The sequence below is a fragment of the Dryas octopetala genome, chromosome 2 (genome assembly GCF_963921425.1).
Source record: "Dryas octopetala chromosome 2, drDryOcto1.1, whole genome shotgun sequence".
Classification (NCBI taxonomy): domain Eukaryota; kingdom Viridiplantae; phylum Streptophyta; class Magnoliopsida; order Rosales; family Rosaceae; genus Dryas; species Dryas octopetala.
The window spans coordinates 22,089,264-22,106,795 of NC_141367.1; the positions used below are offsets into that span (position 1 = coordinate 22,089,264).

The 17,532-nt window shown below is 36.1% G+C and overlaps 2 protein-coding genes across 3 annotated transcripts; both read right to left on the reverse strand.

Moving 5' to 3' along the window:
* Positions 1-636: 636 nt before the first annotated feature.
* ECR1 (E1 C-terminal related 1) lies at positions 637-5,684 on the reverse strand. Its single transcript, XM_086232012.1, has 9 exons — positions 5,413-5,684; positions 5,153-5,316; positions 4,172-4,374; positions 3,301-3,533; positions 3,120-3,182; positions 2,973-3,029; positions 2,634-2,755; positions 1,550-1,667; positions 637-1,144 (listed from the first exon to the last, which is right to left on the reverse strand). The coding sequence occupies exons 1-9, from the start codon at positions 5,515-5,517 to the stop codon at positions 854-856; spliced, it is 1,356 nt and encodes a 451-aa protein (XP_086088138.1). The 5' UTR covers positions 5,518-5,684; the 3' UTR covers positions 637-853.
* A 2,014-nt stretch (positions 5,685-7,698) lies between these two features.
* On the reverse strand, positions 7,699-11,623 carry TBL11 (TRICHOME BIREFRINGENCE-LIKE 11). 2 transcript variants are annotated; one of them, XM_086231681.1, is made up of 4 exons: positions 10,661-11,623; positions 9,253-9,642; positions 8,626-8,763; positions 7,699-8,489 (listed from the first exon to the last, which is right to left on the reverse strand). In XM_086231681.1, exons 1-4 carry the CDS (start codon positions 11,098-11,100, stop codon positions 8,111-8,113), a joined length of 1,347 nt encoding a protein of 448 aa, XP_086087807.1. In that variant the 5' UTR covers positions 11,101-11,623; the 3' UTR covers positions 7,699-8,110. The 2 variants fall into 2 exon arrangements, with proteins under 2 accessions (XP_086087807.1, XP_086087806.1); XM_086231680.1 differs by having other exon boundaries at positions 8,605-8,763; positions 10,661-11,614.
* Between the last annotated feature and the right edge of the window lie 5,909 nt (positions 11,624-17,532).

Genomic DNA, 17,532 nt, shown 5'->3' on the forward strand with positions numbered 1-17,532 from the left:
TTGATTATTATTACTATAACATTAAAATGAGCATTACTGATTTGAGATTTCCTCATGTCTTGGAGTGGAATGTTGGTTTGCAATTAGCATCTTGTAACCTCTTTGCAGTGGAATCCAGAAATGAACCTTAATTGGGGAATTTTACCATATGGCATGACAACCTCATCCTAAAATTCCAACAATTTTGAAGTAGACATAGTCAACCTTAGCCCTACCTATTTAATTAATTCAACTTGATACTAAACCAACTTGCTTATTGATTGAGCCGAGTCAAAGTGACACATATCTTGTAAACTAGAAACTCAAGTTTTTTCGCTTGACAATAAGACAACCCATTTATTATTCGTATTCATGAGTCATGTCATTAAATAATAGGTAATCATAATTTGTTAATTTTGTCTTGACTTCTTACTATACTGACAATTACCACTCATGATCTCTCTCTCAAGGAAAGCTCCTAATAATCATCTACTTTATTATATGTACAGGCATTAAACTATAAGGTAAAAAGATGACATTTTGGAGCAGCACCACATGAAATACATTACCAAGTTAAAATTCATGTAGGGACATGGGATTCATAACATAACTGAGCATCTTTCATCCGAACACATTCCCATCCAAACAATTACCGAGTGCAACTGAAAACTGTAAAATCTCATTGCTCTCTTGGGGATATCAAAAGATAATGATCTCTTGAAAAATATTCGGAAAAAAATAATTGTACAATTGAGAATGGTATTCAACCTTGCCCCACCAAATTCTGCCTCTTGCTTCAATGATTTTAATAGAGAGAATCTTCAAAAGTTTGTCATGTCCTGGTCTTTAATTAGATCCAGATGCAGTATAAAACTTATGCCCCACCTGCTGCTGTATCCATATCTGTAATCCCATCAACTCCCTTGAAAACAACTCGTAATTTTCTCAGACACGAAGTTTTTTTGTCATTCTTCTTGGTTGTGCCAGTCGCATGGACAACATCCTTGGTAACTTTACCCATTTGGTCAAAAAGTGATATGCTTAGGTTTGATCTCGTCATCTCTTCCAGTACAGGTGGCGCCTGCATGTACAGATTCTTCCCTCTGTGTGTGATGCTTGCTTTTGATAATAGCAATTTAGGGTGTTCTTCAAGTAGATCAATGAACTGTTGCACACAAGTTGAATTAGAACAAGAATTAGATAAGCAGACATAAGCAGATCAAATGCTTCATCTATGTTGATCGAATAAGCAGACATAAGTAGATCAACTGCTTCCCTCCATTACGTCAGGAATTAGGACAAGTACTATATAAGTACATCAAATGCTTCCCTCTATGTGTGATGCGCACATTGATGCCTCAAAATCAGAATTCCATAATTATAGGAACTCTTCAACCACAAAGACTCCCAAAAGTCCAAACATGCAAGATTTAGAAACTTCAACATGAAAGTTGTCATCAAAACTACATTTTCCCAGAAGGTATTCTCAATCAACAAGATTTTTTTTGTTTTTTTTTGTTCATGATTCATATAAATCAAATTCCAGCAACCATAGGAAATTGAAAATAACCTTTTGCAAAGTAATTGAGGTATCCAGCTCAATAAGAACACCTGGACCGCATACAAGACAGTCTTTGTCCTTCACAAATTCAGTCACTTTAGTGTGGAGACCTTCTGCACCATTATACCTACAAAAGATCCTGATCACTTAGTTACTGAAACAAGTTTGATTATTAAACCCACAAAAAATATGCAACCATTCTCCTTAATTTCCTTAATTTTGAAAATGATGTTCAACAAAAAACTAGCCAGAACACAGAAGATATTGGTAGCTTGCACAACCTTAGCATTGCAATCATTAAAATAGCCTTTTGGAGCTCAAAAATAATGAAGTGTGAACTATGAGAGATAAGATGCATTTAGGGCGCGGGGGGGAGGGGGAAGACAGACAGAGACAGAGAGAGACCAACAAAAATAGAGAAGAAAACTTTGGAAACCTCAGATCGATATCCACAATGGTGGGATTAACGAGGATGAGATGCAGATTCATAGGGAGATTGATGAAAGAGCAAACATTTCTGATTGTAGTGTGATAGGGAAGTACCTAGATATGAAACCATAAGTATTATAAAACTTTGTGGGAATCAATTCTTTATGGTACTATACCATAAGTATTACAAAACTTTGTGAGAATCAATTCTTTATGGTACTATACATTGAGCAGGGAAATGTGAGGCACACTTTTTTGCCCTAAAACTTCATATCAACGTATCGAGACCACACACAATATCAGGTAAGAATATGAAATTGGAGAACCAAATATATTACCAGAACAGCATTAGACACAACTAACATTCTTTCTACCTCAAATTTTCTTTGTGCTAGGATCTGGACTATGGAGAATCTATTATGCTAGTATAATAGGGATACTAACATAATCACTGTACAAGTAAAATCTAATAGAGATATAGAGCTATATTGACTTTTCAAAGAAGTTCAGGATGGGATGTAGGATCATTCATATATAAAGAAAATCAATAATTCAATGCATAATACATTTGTCTGCAACCATAAAGGTTAATTGGTTATGTCATCTAGGACAAGATTTAAAAGAATATATTGTCTGGTAATATAGAAGAGAAAATGGAACATACGTTAAATAGTTTGATAGGGTTTTGCTGCATCCAGATGCAATCTTCAATGTTTCTAGTGTACATGCAGCTGATATAATCGCATTTGTGGATGCAATAGCTGGTATGATGTTCTTCACAACACCCTGTAAACAACATAATCTGCTTATTATAGGAGGGACACAAATGGTAATATCAAAGCTTCAAGGCACTGCTACATAGGATTTAGGTACCCAAAAACTTTTAAGTCCTAATCTTTTTTCACCCATATAAATTGACACCAAAAGTCAAACTTGCAGTTAAGTGGCAGAAAAACATAAACAAAAACAATCTTAGGAGAAACAGACATCTTTAAGTATATACCTGAGTAAGAGAATATGTAACTCCTGGAATACCAAAAAGCTCAGCTCTCTTGATAGCCTATGGGATATGAGCAGAAAAAGTGAAAGGATCAAAATAAAAATCAATAGAAAGAACAGAAAAATTACTACATAATTGCACTTTATTGACCTCATCGTAGACCCACTTCATATGTTCGGGGTGATCCGGATCAAAAGCCTTTCCACTATGTGCCTAGATATAGAATGCATGTTTAGATAGCATACAATCAGTTCTTAACCCATGGAACAGTTTCAAAGAGTAAGGAAAAGTAAGGTGGAAACAAAGAATGAAATCGAGAGTAATGTATTACCTCATCCCATTTAATTAAGTGAGCATATTCAATACAATGAGCAGCAGTTCTAGGGGTTTCTGCCAGGGTACATAAAGGGAACTTCACTTGAGGGGGAAAAAGCCAGATGGTACACTCAAAGCATGGAGTGACCCCTGGCATAATGACCCTAGCATGTCCTTGAAAACCTTCAGTCCCACCATCTACCATAGGTTTGATTGTTTCTTCTAGTGGATTATCATCACAATCATACTCTACCCGAAAAAAAAAAAATGAAAAAAGAAAGAAAGCAAGAAAGGAAATGTGAGAAACCACATTAGCTCTAGTAAAGTAAAAACAAGTCGTATCAAAAGTGGCATATAATGGGTAGATGGAATAAGGCCTGGATAAAAGGAATTTGCAAATAAGCAAGAAATAACATTATACAAGAGAGCATCAAGGTAAATGTAACCAAAAAAGAGAAAAAAAAAATCTGATACTAGTACTAAATGGTTCAAGCCAAAACTAATTTTGGCACCATAAAGTTGCAATATATATAAAATATATCAACAAGCAAGCTAATGACCAAAATATATCAAATATATGTATATATCTGATGCGGTGCATAATTCAAATCCTCTGCAGGCTTTTCTATGAATTATTCTATTCAAATCTATTCTTTTTGTTCTAACAAAAAATAAACAACTCTGAAAATATCAATAATTACACAAAAATACCACAGCAACAAGTAAGGTAAAAAATTATCACAAAGAATTATATCAACATGTGCAAAATATAACTACAGAAACTTGATTACAGAAGCATCAAAAGTCATTACTACTTTAAAAAATGACACAGAATGTTGGAAAGATAGATAAAATATGAGCAAAATGGATAGGATGAAGGTACAAACCAAGAAAACTACAAGCAACAGAATTTATGTAGCTCCGAGCCTCGATGGAATCAAGACCAAGGGCAATAATACTGAAATCGCTATAAAATTCAAGTTCTTTGTCCTCAATCCGGCAAAAGTGTGGAACAATATTTACACCACTAACTCTTTCCATGACACGTTTTGCAGCCACCTCTGCCTTTGGCTTACCTACATCTTCAAGTCTACAACAAAAACTTCATGAGGAAAGCATTTTAACTAGAAATTGAAATGCTCACTGTTTTTCTTCCTTTGTATGTCACATTGATAATGCACATAAAAAAAAAAGGAAATAACAGTATTCACCATTCTACAGCAGATCAAACTAGAAGATACCAAAGCAGATAAATTGCTAATGCAAGCTGTAGTTGGTGTATGGTTCATTGCATTAAACTTAGGGAAAGAACAAAACATCTAAACACCGTAATTAAGACTAGCATGCTCATTTGTAGTCATATTGAACCAACTGTGAAGTCTCTTTTCATTTTGGTTTCCCAAAATGATCGCCTTACAATGAAGCATGATTCTTCCTCATCCTAGAACAGTCCTTGCTCGACAGTTTTCTTTTTGGATACCTACTGACACTCCTTTAATCTTTAAGAATAGTTTCCTCAACCAATGTCATATGCATAGTGTATATGATGACTCCAATCTCGGAATAGTTTCAACACAAACATCAATGATAAGTTCAGGATTGATATTAAGAACAACTTAAACCTAAGAGAAACTTAACAAATCAAAGCATTAGATTAAACATTTAGTACACCGCTTATGTCCCAAGCAAGGTTTATGATATTAGTTTTCAGTAATTTTCAGCCAGTGAAAGACTGTGAACTGGGCAATAAACATGCATACTCATCTAACTCTCTGATTCAAAAAATATCCATAACAAATTTAAAAACCAACACCAAAAACATTCTAATTAAACTAACACGATGAATAGGTAACAGGTTATGAAATAACCTGAAGAGGAATTGGCGATTGAGATTGGTAACCTCGATGCGATCCATGTCTATGACTTCGAGTTCCCGAAAACCCGACAAAGCCAAGTCCTTAAGCAGTTCACAGCCCAACCCACCTGCCCCTACTACCAACACTCTCGCGTACTCTTTAAGGTCGTCTCTCAGCTGCAAAATATCAAGCAAGAAAAGAAGCCCAAAATCACAACCAGTCAAAATAGCAGAGAATGTCAGAAGAGAGGGAAAAAGGCGAAAAGGGTTTACTCCAGGGCCGGGTTCGAAGGTGGGTCCGACGAGATTTCCGGGTCGGAGGAGGAGCTTGTCGAGGTCCCTCGATCGGCTCTCTTGGGCAGTAGTGGACTCTGCCATTGCTATCTCTCTCCCACTGTGTCTGTCTCTTCTACTTTGCTGTTGCTGACAAAAAACCAACGTACAAACGGAAGTTTGCGATGGTTTTAGGATGGGGTGGGTAAGCTTGCTTTTCACGCTTCAAATCTTCTTTCTTTTTTTCTTTTCTTTTTTGTTTGTTTTTTCAATCGTGATTAAAATTTAGAACCCGGGAGATTATGATCCAAAATATGAAGATATCAATTTCTTCAATTTAATAAAGAGAAAAAGTAATCTTTTGTACCAGATGATTTTGTTATTAGATAAAAAAACAAAAAGATTATTGTCCCGGTAAACGAAAATATTTTGACTACATAATCAAAAAAAATTTATGAGGATTTTGAAAAATAGGGTATTACTTTTAGCTAAATCACTATGATTTTATTATGAATGATGTCTCCTCTAATGCGAGATGCATATGCAAAAATATAAGATACAGCGTTTGAAAGTGTTTGCAATACATCATTTGAATGCTTTCTTGCAGCTTGCATTAGAATTCTTATACTACGATTATCTCAAAGTCTAACCATCTTTTACTAAATCCTTTAAATCAACCAAAGTCGGTGGTGCAAATTTTGGCAAATGAGACCAAAACCAAAAATCAAATTTTTAGTATACATCCTCAGTCTCATTTTTATGAGTTAGGAACTTAGGATTGCTTTTTTTGTTTTTTTTTCCTTTTTTCATACAAATTTTTTTTGTGCTTTTCTTTTTTCATACATATGTAGTAGTGTAGTACTTGTTGGGAAGTCTCTAGTCTCACTTTCTCACTCGGATCTATCAATTGTTGTAGGCTCCTAGCCTCCCCCACTAGGTAAAGGCAGCCACAAAATTTTCAAAGTTTGAGGCGGACTATTCAAATGGATACCATGAGCATTCACATTAAAAAGACACAAAATTATTTGAGATTATTTAGAATTTTGAAGAATCTTTGGTTTGTGTTTTGAGTTGAAAAGACACATTTATCATATATAATTATTGGGTGATAGGGTGATGGGGTTACTCCAAGCGTTAGACAAAATCCATGTTATCAAAACTCAAACGTCCTCTTGTATGAAAATTTAACATTAAATTCATCATTTTTGTTGGAAAGTGTTATTTACACTCTTAAAAAGTCATCACGCACTCCTCTTATTTATTTTATTGTTTTAATCTCATTTTATTATTTTAATGGTCCCAATTACCCTCATTCTAATTCTTTTGAAAGTTCTAGCTTCATGTAGCATTGTATAATACAACCATGGCTGTTTATTTTTTCTGTTTGTGCACCCAGAAAATGCATGAAACATAAGAGATTATGAAGCAATCAAACTAACTTAGGTGACTGATAGTAGCAGGCTTCTATTTCATTTTTTTTAATATATCCTCCTCCTATGCAACCAAGCAGGGGATTAATCCTTTTTTTCTCTCTCTCCTCTCCTTCTTCTATATGTGTGACACCAGCATGTTCCTATCATAAGAACAAACAAGTTATTCTAATAAAATAAATATATGGAGTGTAAAATTATTTTTTGAGAGTGCTAATAGAGCCTCCCTTTTTATTCTGTTGTTTTGCTTAATGAAAGTAAATAAGAATCATACTTTAGCAATCCAAGATAATAATTCAGTCCATTTCAGCACTTGGAAAAGACCCTGTTAACTGTGTGCATTAGAAGAGTAAATAAGTTTTATTCACTCATGAAGTGAAGCATATGGTAGCAAACACACAAATAAACCGTAAAAGCCATTTAGATGGGTTTTGAATTTTTTATCGGAAATAAAAGGAAAATGGGCCATCAAGAAGGCCATGGACTAGGTAGATGTGAAACATACTTACCTGGACGGCGCTTGTTTATGGTCTCCTTAAATTGGGAGAGCCAACGTCATAATTTGTGCCAGTGATCAAATTTTGGCTCATTGAGTTTGATACTTGCCTCTTGGGTTTTTATAAAGGGCTGTGGCTAGTGTAATGGCCTTTTTATAAGGTTGCTCAAGGGTTGTGAATGTATTGTTCATTCTTTGTCAAGGTTTCAATGAACAAACTTACCTACACTCGTGGTATACAATGTGGTGTTGTTAGATCCAAGGTTTCATTTTGTTAGTTGGTGCATCGGAAATATTCCATATTAATGCATGCATTCATAAGTGAAGATTATTTCTGAATTCTCAGCTGATCAGTAAAAATTGAATTAAAAGTTTGGTTCCTGATATTTATAATTACATATTGTTCCCGAAAGAATTACAATGCTTGATCAATAATTTAAGGAAAAAAAATAAAAAGGAAAAACACTGTGTAATCTTTCTCTACAGTTTCGTGATTTTATTTCAAGAAGCCCCTGGCAATCCATTTGCCGCCTGAAGTTGGGATCTTTGTCTTGCAAAAGAATGTGGTTCCCCCGATAAATCATAATTGATCTCTCTCTTTATATCAACATCAAAACCTGAAGCCTTCTGTCACCCCAAAACTCAAAACCCTGTCAAAATTGATGCTCTCTGCTGCTTTCTCTGGCCTTTTCTTTTTCCCAAGTAAGCGTTGCTGTGCATGTAGAAGTCCTATCTTCCATGCTCGCATATAAATAAGAGACTTGTTTTTAAATCATACCTGCTCCCGATAAGTTGATGAGTTAAATGTGCTGGTCATCATCTCATGCTTTAGGAATAGAGCATAGAGTAGTTCATTCCATGTATCCGGGACACCAGGCAGACACCAGTGGCTGCAATCTTGGCGATGGAGAGGTGCAGGGCCAACTTTAGGACCCAAATAGTACAAAGAAGAATGCCCATCTTTCCTCCGCGCAGTCAATCGCGTTACATTTAATACATCAATTTTCGTCGCCTTTGTTGTGTTCGAGCCGGCTGATAATACAGCATTGGCTAGCTTGAAATGTTCCCAAGATTGAGAAGGCACCAATGAGGAGCCTAACTCAGGCAGTGTCTCCATATGGCAGTTTCCCCCAGTATTCCAATCCCCACCTCTGCATTATTCATAATTAAAACTTTTGCTATACAAAAGGATACACATAGTATTTTGCTTCACCAGCTTGATAGAATATACATTGGGAAATACTTATATCAAGTAACAAAACAAACCTGAAATGCACAGGGGCGTACGTTCGAAAGAAAACCTGAGTCTTGCTTGAATTTACTTCAGTGTCTATCCAGTTCACCACAGTCTCTATGGACCTCTGATATGCATCTTCTACGCTCATGTCCGTCTTTACTTCTGCCCCTTCCTGGAAGTAACAACCCCTGACCAATATATATTCGCAATTTTTAGTCCTTCCAGGTGGAAAATCAAGGAAAAAAAAAAGGTCAACATGTTATAAAACTTAAAACATGATTAAAGGCATGTGTTGCTTGCCTCACTTAGAAATGAACTATCTCTACTTATTCCCTTTGAAACTTCATGTCAGATTTTATCCCCATTCCCCACATATGACAAGTCCCAAAGTCCATCATTTTAGTAGTATAACTTGCAATACTCTAGACAGCCATACAATTCCATACACCAATAGCATCATCAACCAAAATGTTAGGCTGATGTGATCCAATTATCCAATTGCTTAGTTAACAAAGAGAACGGTAAGAGATAGATCCAACAGGTGCCTCCTGGCCCCTTCCAGAGATCCTTCACTCAATATTCTATTAATGTCAAATCCATCCCAGTAAAAGGTTCATTCCAAATGCACATGAATAAATTTTATAAAGTAGTCAAAGAAGATTAAGATTTAAGATTACCCTCTTATAGTCTTCTCATAATTCCACCAGTGCCCTGTATTGAAGACCAGCACATCTGCATCTCTCCACCTTACAGAATTCCAATCCATTTGATCCAACTTCAGAGTTGTTCTGATCTTTTGTAAAGATCCAGAAGGAGGACGGCTCTGCACTACAAGAAATGGAGACCTGTAGTACTCCACAGTGCAGTTAAAATCCTTAAATTTGAACACCAAGAATCCTTTGTGCTTAGTAATTGGGTTGCCATTCACTTCGTAGATTGAATCCTTATTAGGAATTGCAGAAGAGAGCATGCAGAGGAGTGATTCCCATTGGTTTCTTCCAATTGAATCGCCAACAAAAACTAGCCGCTTGTCACGCAATTTTTCCAACATCAAATTTGCATCAAATCTGTTTATTAATGACAGGAAAATGACACTCATGTTAGTTGACTATATACCCTTTTCTTTTGGCATGAAAATTAAAAATTCGGATTAAAAGTTCTAAAGATAGTTGGCAAATAAATCTTTTGCTTAAGTTTCCTAGAACTAGTATTGTTTACTATTGTTAGAAAAGAAAAAAAAATCCCAGATAAATAATATGACTATGAAATATCAACAAACTAATTTTAACAAAAAGGGTCGTAAAAAGGAAGGTTGCATAAATGCAATAATGGTTTTCTACAAAAAAAAATTGCAATAATGTTTGTATATATAAAAATATAATTGCCATACACAAAAGCTTAATATCACGATCAAACATACATAAAGGTACAAAAGGAAAGACAGAATTCACAAATCATAGACTACACTTCAAATGGCACTGCAAATTCAACCTGAATTTATTTATCACCAGAAACACTCACTAGAAGCCTAAGCTGAAACCAAACATGTTAGTCACTGTCAAGATAGACACTTACCTAACCATGACAATTACTCCCATTACGACACACAAATAAATCATACTAACTGAAAATGGTGACACAATGAATACTAATCAAATAATACCCAGTTAAGTTATCTAGTCATTTGGTTGCGGAGAAATTGAATGCAGAAAAACAATAGAGAAGAAGACACTTCGAAGTCTGTTTATCGACGGCAGGGCATGGAGGCTCAACTTAACCAATCAAACCTCTAGTTCCTGCAAGCGTAACTGAGACTGTAAATGGAGCAAACCAACCACGACCATTCAATCAATTGATCACTGAGAGTGTAAACTTTTCTCTTCCACAGATCATACATAATCCTAAATTCTTTTTTGTTTAAAAAAACAATCCAATACTCAAAGCACGCAAGCAACTTTAGTTTCTCCTCTCTCTCTCTCTCTCTCTCTCTCTCTCTCTCTCTCTCTCTCTCTCACACACACACACACAGCAAATGAACATTTCAAAAACGCAATAGAAAACTACTTACATGAAAGTTTTAAATACCTGGGCAAGTTGCAATGTTTGGGTTGCCATCTCCACTTGGTATAAAACAAATCAGGACGGCCATTCTCAGAGCATCGAAAGCCTTCATCCATAAAGCGGCAATCTTTGGACTGGTACAGAGGATAGGACTCATCCCAGACCCAATCCCCTTCAAACACATCACACCCACCACCCTTTTCTCCAAGAAACTCCACCCTCCGATCCTTGCTCGACCCATTGGTCTGCAACCACATGAACCTGTCCGATTGACCCGAGAACCGAAGCCCCTTAGCAACAGCTCTGTAATCCAAGTAAAAGAAGCAGAAAATCACACAGACAGTGACAAAGAAGAATCCCAGAACGCCCAGAGACGGCTCAAACAGCTTCAAGCGCTTGATTTTCTTAAAAGCTTCGAAGAATGGCATGGCTTCAAGGTCCGGCTGAGATGGGTCCTTAGACATTGGAGCTCAAAATCAGATTTTGGGATATGGGTTTGCTTCCCTGGTGGTAACGGCATTCATCAAAGTTTGAGAGAGAGTTCAAAGAGAGTGAAACTGTGAAAGTAGAGTGCTTTGGATCAAAAGTGGAGAGGTGTACTACACAAGCAAAATATAACATTCATGGGGGCCTAATGGGATTGAACAAAATCTCTCATTTGGACTTTGCTTTGCTTAGTAGGTCAGTATCAGAGCTTGAAAAAGGAGAGCGAGATGGGTGTCAAGGAAGCAAAGGAGCATTCATGGCGGAGGTTATATATAATACACTTTTTATTATTTATTTTTTTTTCTACTTCTGTGTATTACTTTATAGAGAGAAGGAAATTTGAGGAAATTGATTGTGGCGACTGGCGAGTAAGTGTAATTAATAATACAGTTTGTGGGTATCATATGCTTGTTTTTTTTTTTTTTTTGGCCAATGTGGGTATTATAGTATCATATGCTTTGTGCTAACGAGGATTGAGTTTCCAAATGAACCAAATTTCAAACAATTTCATAGAGAAACTGAGAGGAAGAGACAAAGGGAGAGAAAGAGAGAGACATGAGACAACGGATTTTGAGCCTCTCTAGTCCACTCGTGACATGACATGAGTTGTGGGGTTACTGGTTAGTGCGTAACGGTTGCCATCTTCGTTGTTGCGATAACGTGTGAATGTGTGATGACTCAGACAGTCAGACCACAACAAAAAACATAAAAACGTGTGATGACTGATGAGTAGGGATGACAAGTAGGAAAACGGACGGGTCGTGTAATGCACGTAAGTGCATGGAGCGTGGTTGTGGTTGAGTTTACGCCTTGATGATAATCCCGACAATCGCTATGGCTTTACAGCGGCACTGGATACTAGATAGAATAATGATTCTTCTTCCTAATATGGCCCTCTCACTTTAATTCCTTCTCCAAAAACAAAGGATTAAAAATCCTTGTTGTTTCTTTATTTTGAAAAATGATTCGTTATTTACTTATTTACAGAAAGAAAAAGTGAATTGTTTTTTTACACAAAAAAAAAAAAAAAAACAATTTTGCCCCCTTTTTTTTGGTAGTGCCTAATTTTAAACACCCTACTCACCAAAAAAATTTGTCTAAACCCCCACCCATCTAGAAACTCTTTCAAAACCCCCTAAAACTTATAATCCTAAATTACCCTTCTGACGCGCGCTGACGCATGCTGACACATGCTGACGTCACTGTAACTGTATTTTGGTGAAACTATTTTTTTTTTTTTTTTTTTTGGAATTGAAGTTTTTGCTAAAACTCAATATTTCACTAAAACTAAAATCAAACACTGAAATTGAATTTCATTACACTAAAACTGAATTTCAAAAATTTTCAAGAATTCAATTACACTAAAATTGAATTTCAGAAATTCAGTTACACTAAATTGAAGAATTCACTTACTGAAACTGAATAAAGTGATGAAACAATTACACCTCGACTAAAATGCAATTACACCTTAATTAAAAAACAATTACACCTTTACTAAAACAATTACACTTCACTAAAACAGTTACACCTTTACTGAATTCCGTTTCACTAAAAAGAACACATCAACCTTATCAAAAAAAAACCAACAATACAACAAGTCATTGAGATGAGAGGAGTAGCCAACAATACAACGTCGTCCGATCACCTCACGCGCGACGAGTACACGACAGTCGCCACTGCCTCGATCTGTTTCTACCTGCAAATTTGATTCATCATATTTCAAAACCATAATTTCATTCAAAGTTCATTTAAAACTCATGTTTCACGAACTGAAACTGTTTCAAGAACTGAAACTGTTTCAAGAACTGAAACTGTTTCACGAACTGAAACTGTTTCACGAACTGAAACTGTTTAATCAATAAATTAAGTAAATTTGTATATACTTATAAATCAATTAAAAAACCCACATTTCTATCCGATTAACATAATTAAGCTAGAACTGAATTTGGGGTGAAACTGAATTTTCAGAAAGTAAAACTAAATTTTCTAGAACTGAAACTGAATTTACACAGTTACACTAATTAAGCTAGAAACTGAAACTGAATTTGTTGAATTCAGTTGCACTTTTTAATCGCCGAGGTACCTGTTTAAGACCAGACAGTTCAACAAATCAAACAGGGTTTATAAAATTGATCGTTCAACGGCCGAGTCGGGCGGTGACCACCACACACGGTGGCTGCCCACCCCCAATCAACACACAGAAAATTACAGAACTCACCCAAAAATATTCTCGGACCTCGAATTGAGCTTTTAGGATTCGGGGGAGGCTGAACAGCAAAAAAAAACACCCAACCCGCCGCCACAAGTGGCGGATCTAGCGGTTTCAGCGGCAAACCAACCTGAAAACCAAGATTTGAGTTAAAACAACCCAACCAATAGCAAGAGCAGGTCGAGGGGACAAAGATTGATACCTGGATCGACAGAAAACACCACCGGAATCGGCCCAAAAACCGTCGGAGAAGCCGCAGCTTTGTAGCTTCGCAAAAGCCGTGCCCAGTGGTGGTCGGAGTGAGGAAATGGCATAGAGAGACTGAAGAGGAAGAGGCGAGAAGAACCCAACCGGTCCGACACCTCGTCGCCGCCGGAATTGACAGATCGCCGGCGAGAGAGCTCAGATCTGCTTAGAGCCGATCTGGCGTCGACGTTTAGTTTCACGGCACGTGGAGGGCATAGGGAGGAAGAGGAAGGAGAGGCGAGTGTGATGGGACCGGTCTCGCCGACAACCGTCGCCAGACGGCGGCGCACGCGCCGACGACAGCAGCGGGGAGAGAGAGAGAGACGCAGAGGGGAGAGAGGCAACAGATAGGAGAGAGAGAGAGAGAGAGAGAGAGAGAGAGAGAGAGAGAGAGAGAGAGAGAGAGAGAGTATTAGTTGGCTGAAAATGAAAATAAAACAAAAGGGGTAAAACTGGAAAATTAAAATATGGGGAGTCAAAGTTGACTGGGTATTAGTTGACTAGGGGGTTTAGGAAAATATTAAGTGTAAGATTGGGGGTTATAAGAGAGTTAGATTTTGGGTGGAGGTTATGAGAGATTTTATCTCTAACTAGGGGGTTTATAATTATTAACATTGGTGGGTGGGATAAATAATTTTGCCCTTTTACTAGTAAGATAATTTCTCAAATTCTTAGCTTAAACAAATACAAAAAGAACTAAAACGCAAGTAAAATTTGATTCACATTGGTTTTAAATTTATAATTATAAAGATGCTAAAACAAAATAAAATAACAATTACATGAGTTTTTTTTTTTTAAATAAATCAAACTCTTAAAGGGTATGTACTTAATTAGATATAATCATGAAAAAGTCTTTCATAGGCGACATTATATAGTATGATCTATTATGTCATCATATATTCTATTTGCTTTAAAACTTATAAACTTTATTTGGAATTAGACACATGTTAATATATGGATTGAGGTCACACACTTGACACGATTGCCTCACTAAAGAATCTCTTCTATAATAATTAATCATTATAGAGAATATAATCAATTGATTGAAAACATAATTTTTGGAAGATATTTAGTTAATTAGCAATATAATTCAATTCTTAGATAAACAAAAGTTTTAATGAATCCATCAAATCCGGTAAAGAAATCAAAAGTTGTCTTACATCTTATGGTTTGGACAAGATACAATGGAACTTGTCTTTGAATTTTAACATATTCCCTTAGACAATTTGTCTCTTAAATTTGCCAACCATTTCGTAAATTAAAAGTTCATTGAGTCTAGTTAAAAAAAAAAAAAAAAAAAAAAACCACCTTTGAATGTTAGCTCAAGTGGTATTAGAGTGTGATGAGATGTGAAGTGATGATAAAACTTATTATGGCTAACATCTAGTAAAAAAGACATAATGTAAGATGACCATCATAAATTCAACAATCATCTTATTAGGAGTAAACTTATTTACAGTCCTTCTCTAAGGTGAACACCCGCATTTTTTTTTTATTGATTTTCCACATCGAACGCTCGATAGCACTGCCGAGCACTCGGTAGGTATGGGGTAAACCTGTCGAGGATGTACCCTTCAACTAAGTGAAGAAAGCAGTGCTAAACACTGGAAGAAATGCTCGGTTGTTATAAAAAAGTCACTATCAAGTGCTTAGTACCATTACCAAGCGCTTGACAACGAAAATCTGCAAAAAACAAAAAGCAGACGCGTCTGCCCAAGAGAAAATCCCAACTAGTTTATACTATGCATAAGACAACATGATCTAAGAACTTAATTTATGCATAAGACATGCACGTATCACATGGACTCCCCTCCCTCCCATTTGTATAACATAATCCTAATTTTCTGTAGTTTCTGAAATTTTTAACAGAAGGATTGAAATGATATCATTAGTATGACACTTTTTGCTTGAGTGATATATAAGAGAGGTCAATGCAATGCACCTTATTGCCTTTCAATTCGATCCCTTTATTTGCTATTCTCTAAACAGAAGATTAATAGCTTTAATGAAAGGGTAACACAAGGAAGGCAAAGCAAGGAAGGAGGTAAAGGATCTGAGATTTGATCCAACGCAAGCATTGCTCTACCCAAAAAAATGGAATAAAATAAGAATGGTTACATGGTTCTCTTCATTTATGGGATTCCAACGAATATCTAGGAGGTTCAATCACATGCCACTTGTCTGGGACAGAACCAAGGGGATTATACACAGCATAACGTACCTGCCATTATATTCACTAAACAAAACTTGTATTTGATCCATATAAATATGATAATTCTTCCATGGTTGAGTAATAGATTGAAGGGCCTTTCACTAAGTTTGTTTCTATTGCTGACTGAATTTCAGCATCATTTCTGTGGCATCTTTAGCAGCTATTAGAAAGAAAAGGATACTTTTGTTTGCTTACTCCAAGTTGGATTTTCGTTTCAGGGAAATCAGATTCTGGTCAACAAATGCAAGTGTGCCACAAAATGATAATCTAAATCATTATTAATTTTCTAGTACTGCAAGCGGACCTAATGACAATTAGAATGAGATGAATGTAATGATCATTTCTTGGAGGCTTGCATCTGTAGATCCTTATTCCTTGCTACCTACTGAACATCATCTTCTTGTCCCAACAACACAATAATAGCAATGATTGTTTAATATCATTACATCAGAATTTCATAAATGTCATGTTTTGCCAAACCACTAATCATCTATATCATACAAATATGAGGAAAGTAGCATGGGTGACAATATAACTATCAAATAGTGTAAATGGCTGCAGGCTCAATGCAGTGCAGTTCTCTCCCTCTATTATTAACAAAAAGCAAGACAACAATACCATTCATTGAATATCATTTAAAACTAGGATCAGTTTCCAAATCATACATACCTCAAGAATTCCACTTCAATGGATGAGGTTCAAATTCCCCTTACCAGCTACCACAACCCTCGATTAAAAAGAAAAAAAACACCATACCAAACTGTCTGAAATAGAAACATTTAAAAACATTACAAATAAGTCCCAAAAGGACCACACATCAGTTGGAGAAAATAATTCTTGCGTCCCTCAACTGGGAAACCAAAGAATGCCCTTACCCTTGAAGCATTTCCAATAAGAAAGGTGTAGACCCTAATCTTTAGCACGAGTTTTGATCAACACCTACATTCACCAATTCTGCATAAACTTCTTCCTCTGCGTAAACACATGCTCAACCCCATTTCAGAAATAGCATTTCCTTCACTGATTGCTTCTGCAACTTTATTAATTGCTTCCCTTGCACCACCAAACCCTCCTTTATATAGATCATACCTTGGATCCTTCTGTTTTCTTCTGGCCGATGAAATCATAGACCGACCCATGTGTTGTTTACAGTAATAAAGAATGCTCAAGAATAAGGGCGTATAATGCATGACGAAGAACTTGGAATGCTGCCATCCGGTCTTCTTCCCCATTATCTACCCATTTTTCTTGCCGATCCATCTAACACATTTACTGTCAAAAAGTTGTTAGTATTATAGTAAAACATAAAAAGTCAATTAGTCTATCTAAACGGCATGTTTATAGTAGAACATCACTACAACAGCCAAACACTATCGGATCCATTCTGACATACATCACAATTTGGTTTAATACAACAATGTCATCAGGTAACTTTATTAACTTCAAGTCAAATATGTAAACTTTTTGGTGATTGTGTGTGTGTGTGTATTTTATTTTTATAATCTAATGACTGAACGGGGATGAGAGGGCACTGGTTCAACTACAATTACAAGGGAGTGGGGACACTCTGAGAGATAGAAATGCAGAAATTTTACTGGTCTTACTACTCAATCTGCGTAGTTATAAGTCACACATTTTCAAATCAACGACGTAAAAAGTATAGAATAATTAGTTAGGAAGCAAAGACAGGTTAATTTGAATACAGTGCCATAAGCATTAACATTTTTAAAAGGAATCTTATTA

Excerpts from the sequence above, each read along its gene's own strand:
- TBL11 (XM_086231680.1), bottom strand. The coding sequence starts at position 11,100 with ATGTCTAAGGACCCATCTCAGCCGGACCTTGAAGCCATGCCATTCTTC. Across the intron at positions 8,764-9,252 it reads TATGAGAAGACTATAAGAGG|GGGTTGTTACTTCCAGGAAG; the intron begins GTAATCTTAAAT and ends TATATTGGTCAG. Across the intron at positions 8,490-8,604 it reads TACGCCCCTGTGCATTTCAG|AGGTGGGGATTGGAATACTG; the intron begins GTTTGTTTTGTT and ends TGAATAATGCAG.
- ECR1 (XM_086232012.1), bottom strand. The coding sequence starts at position 5,517 with ATGGCAGAGTCCACTACTGCCCAAGAGAGCCGATCGAGGGACCTCGAC. Across the intron at positions 3,183-3,300 it reads ACTTAATTAAATGGGATGAG|GCACATAGTGGAAAGGCTTT; the intron begins GTAATACATTAC and ends TTCTATATCTAG. Across the intron at positions 1,668-2,633 it reads ACCCTATCAAACTATTTAAC|GTATAATGGTGCAGAAGGTC; the intron begins GTATGTTCCATT and ends GATCTTTTGTAG.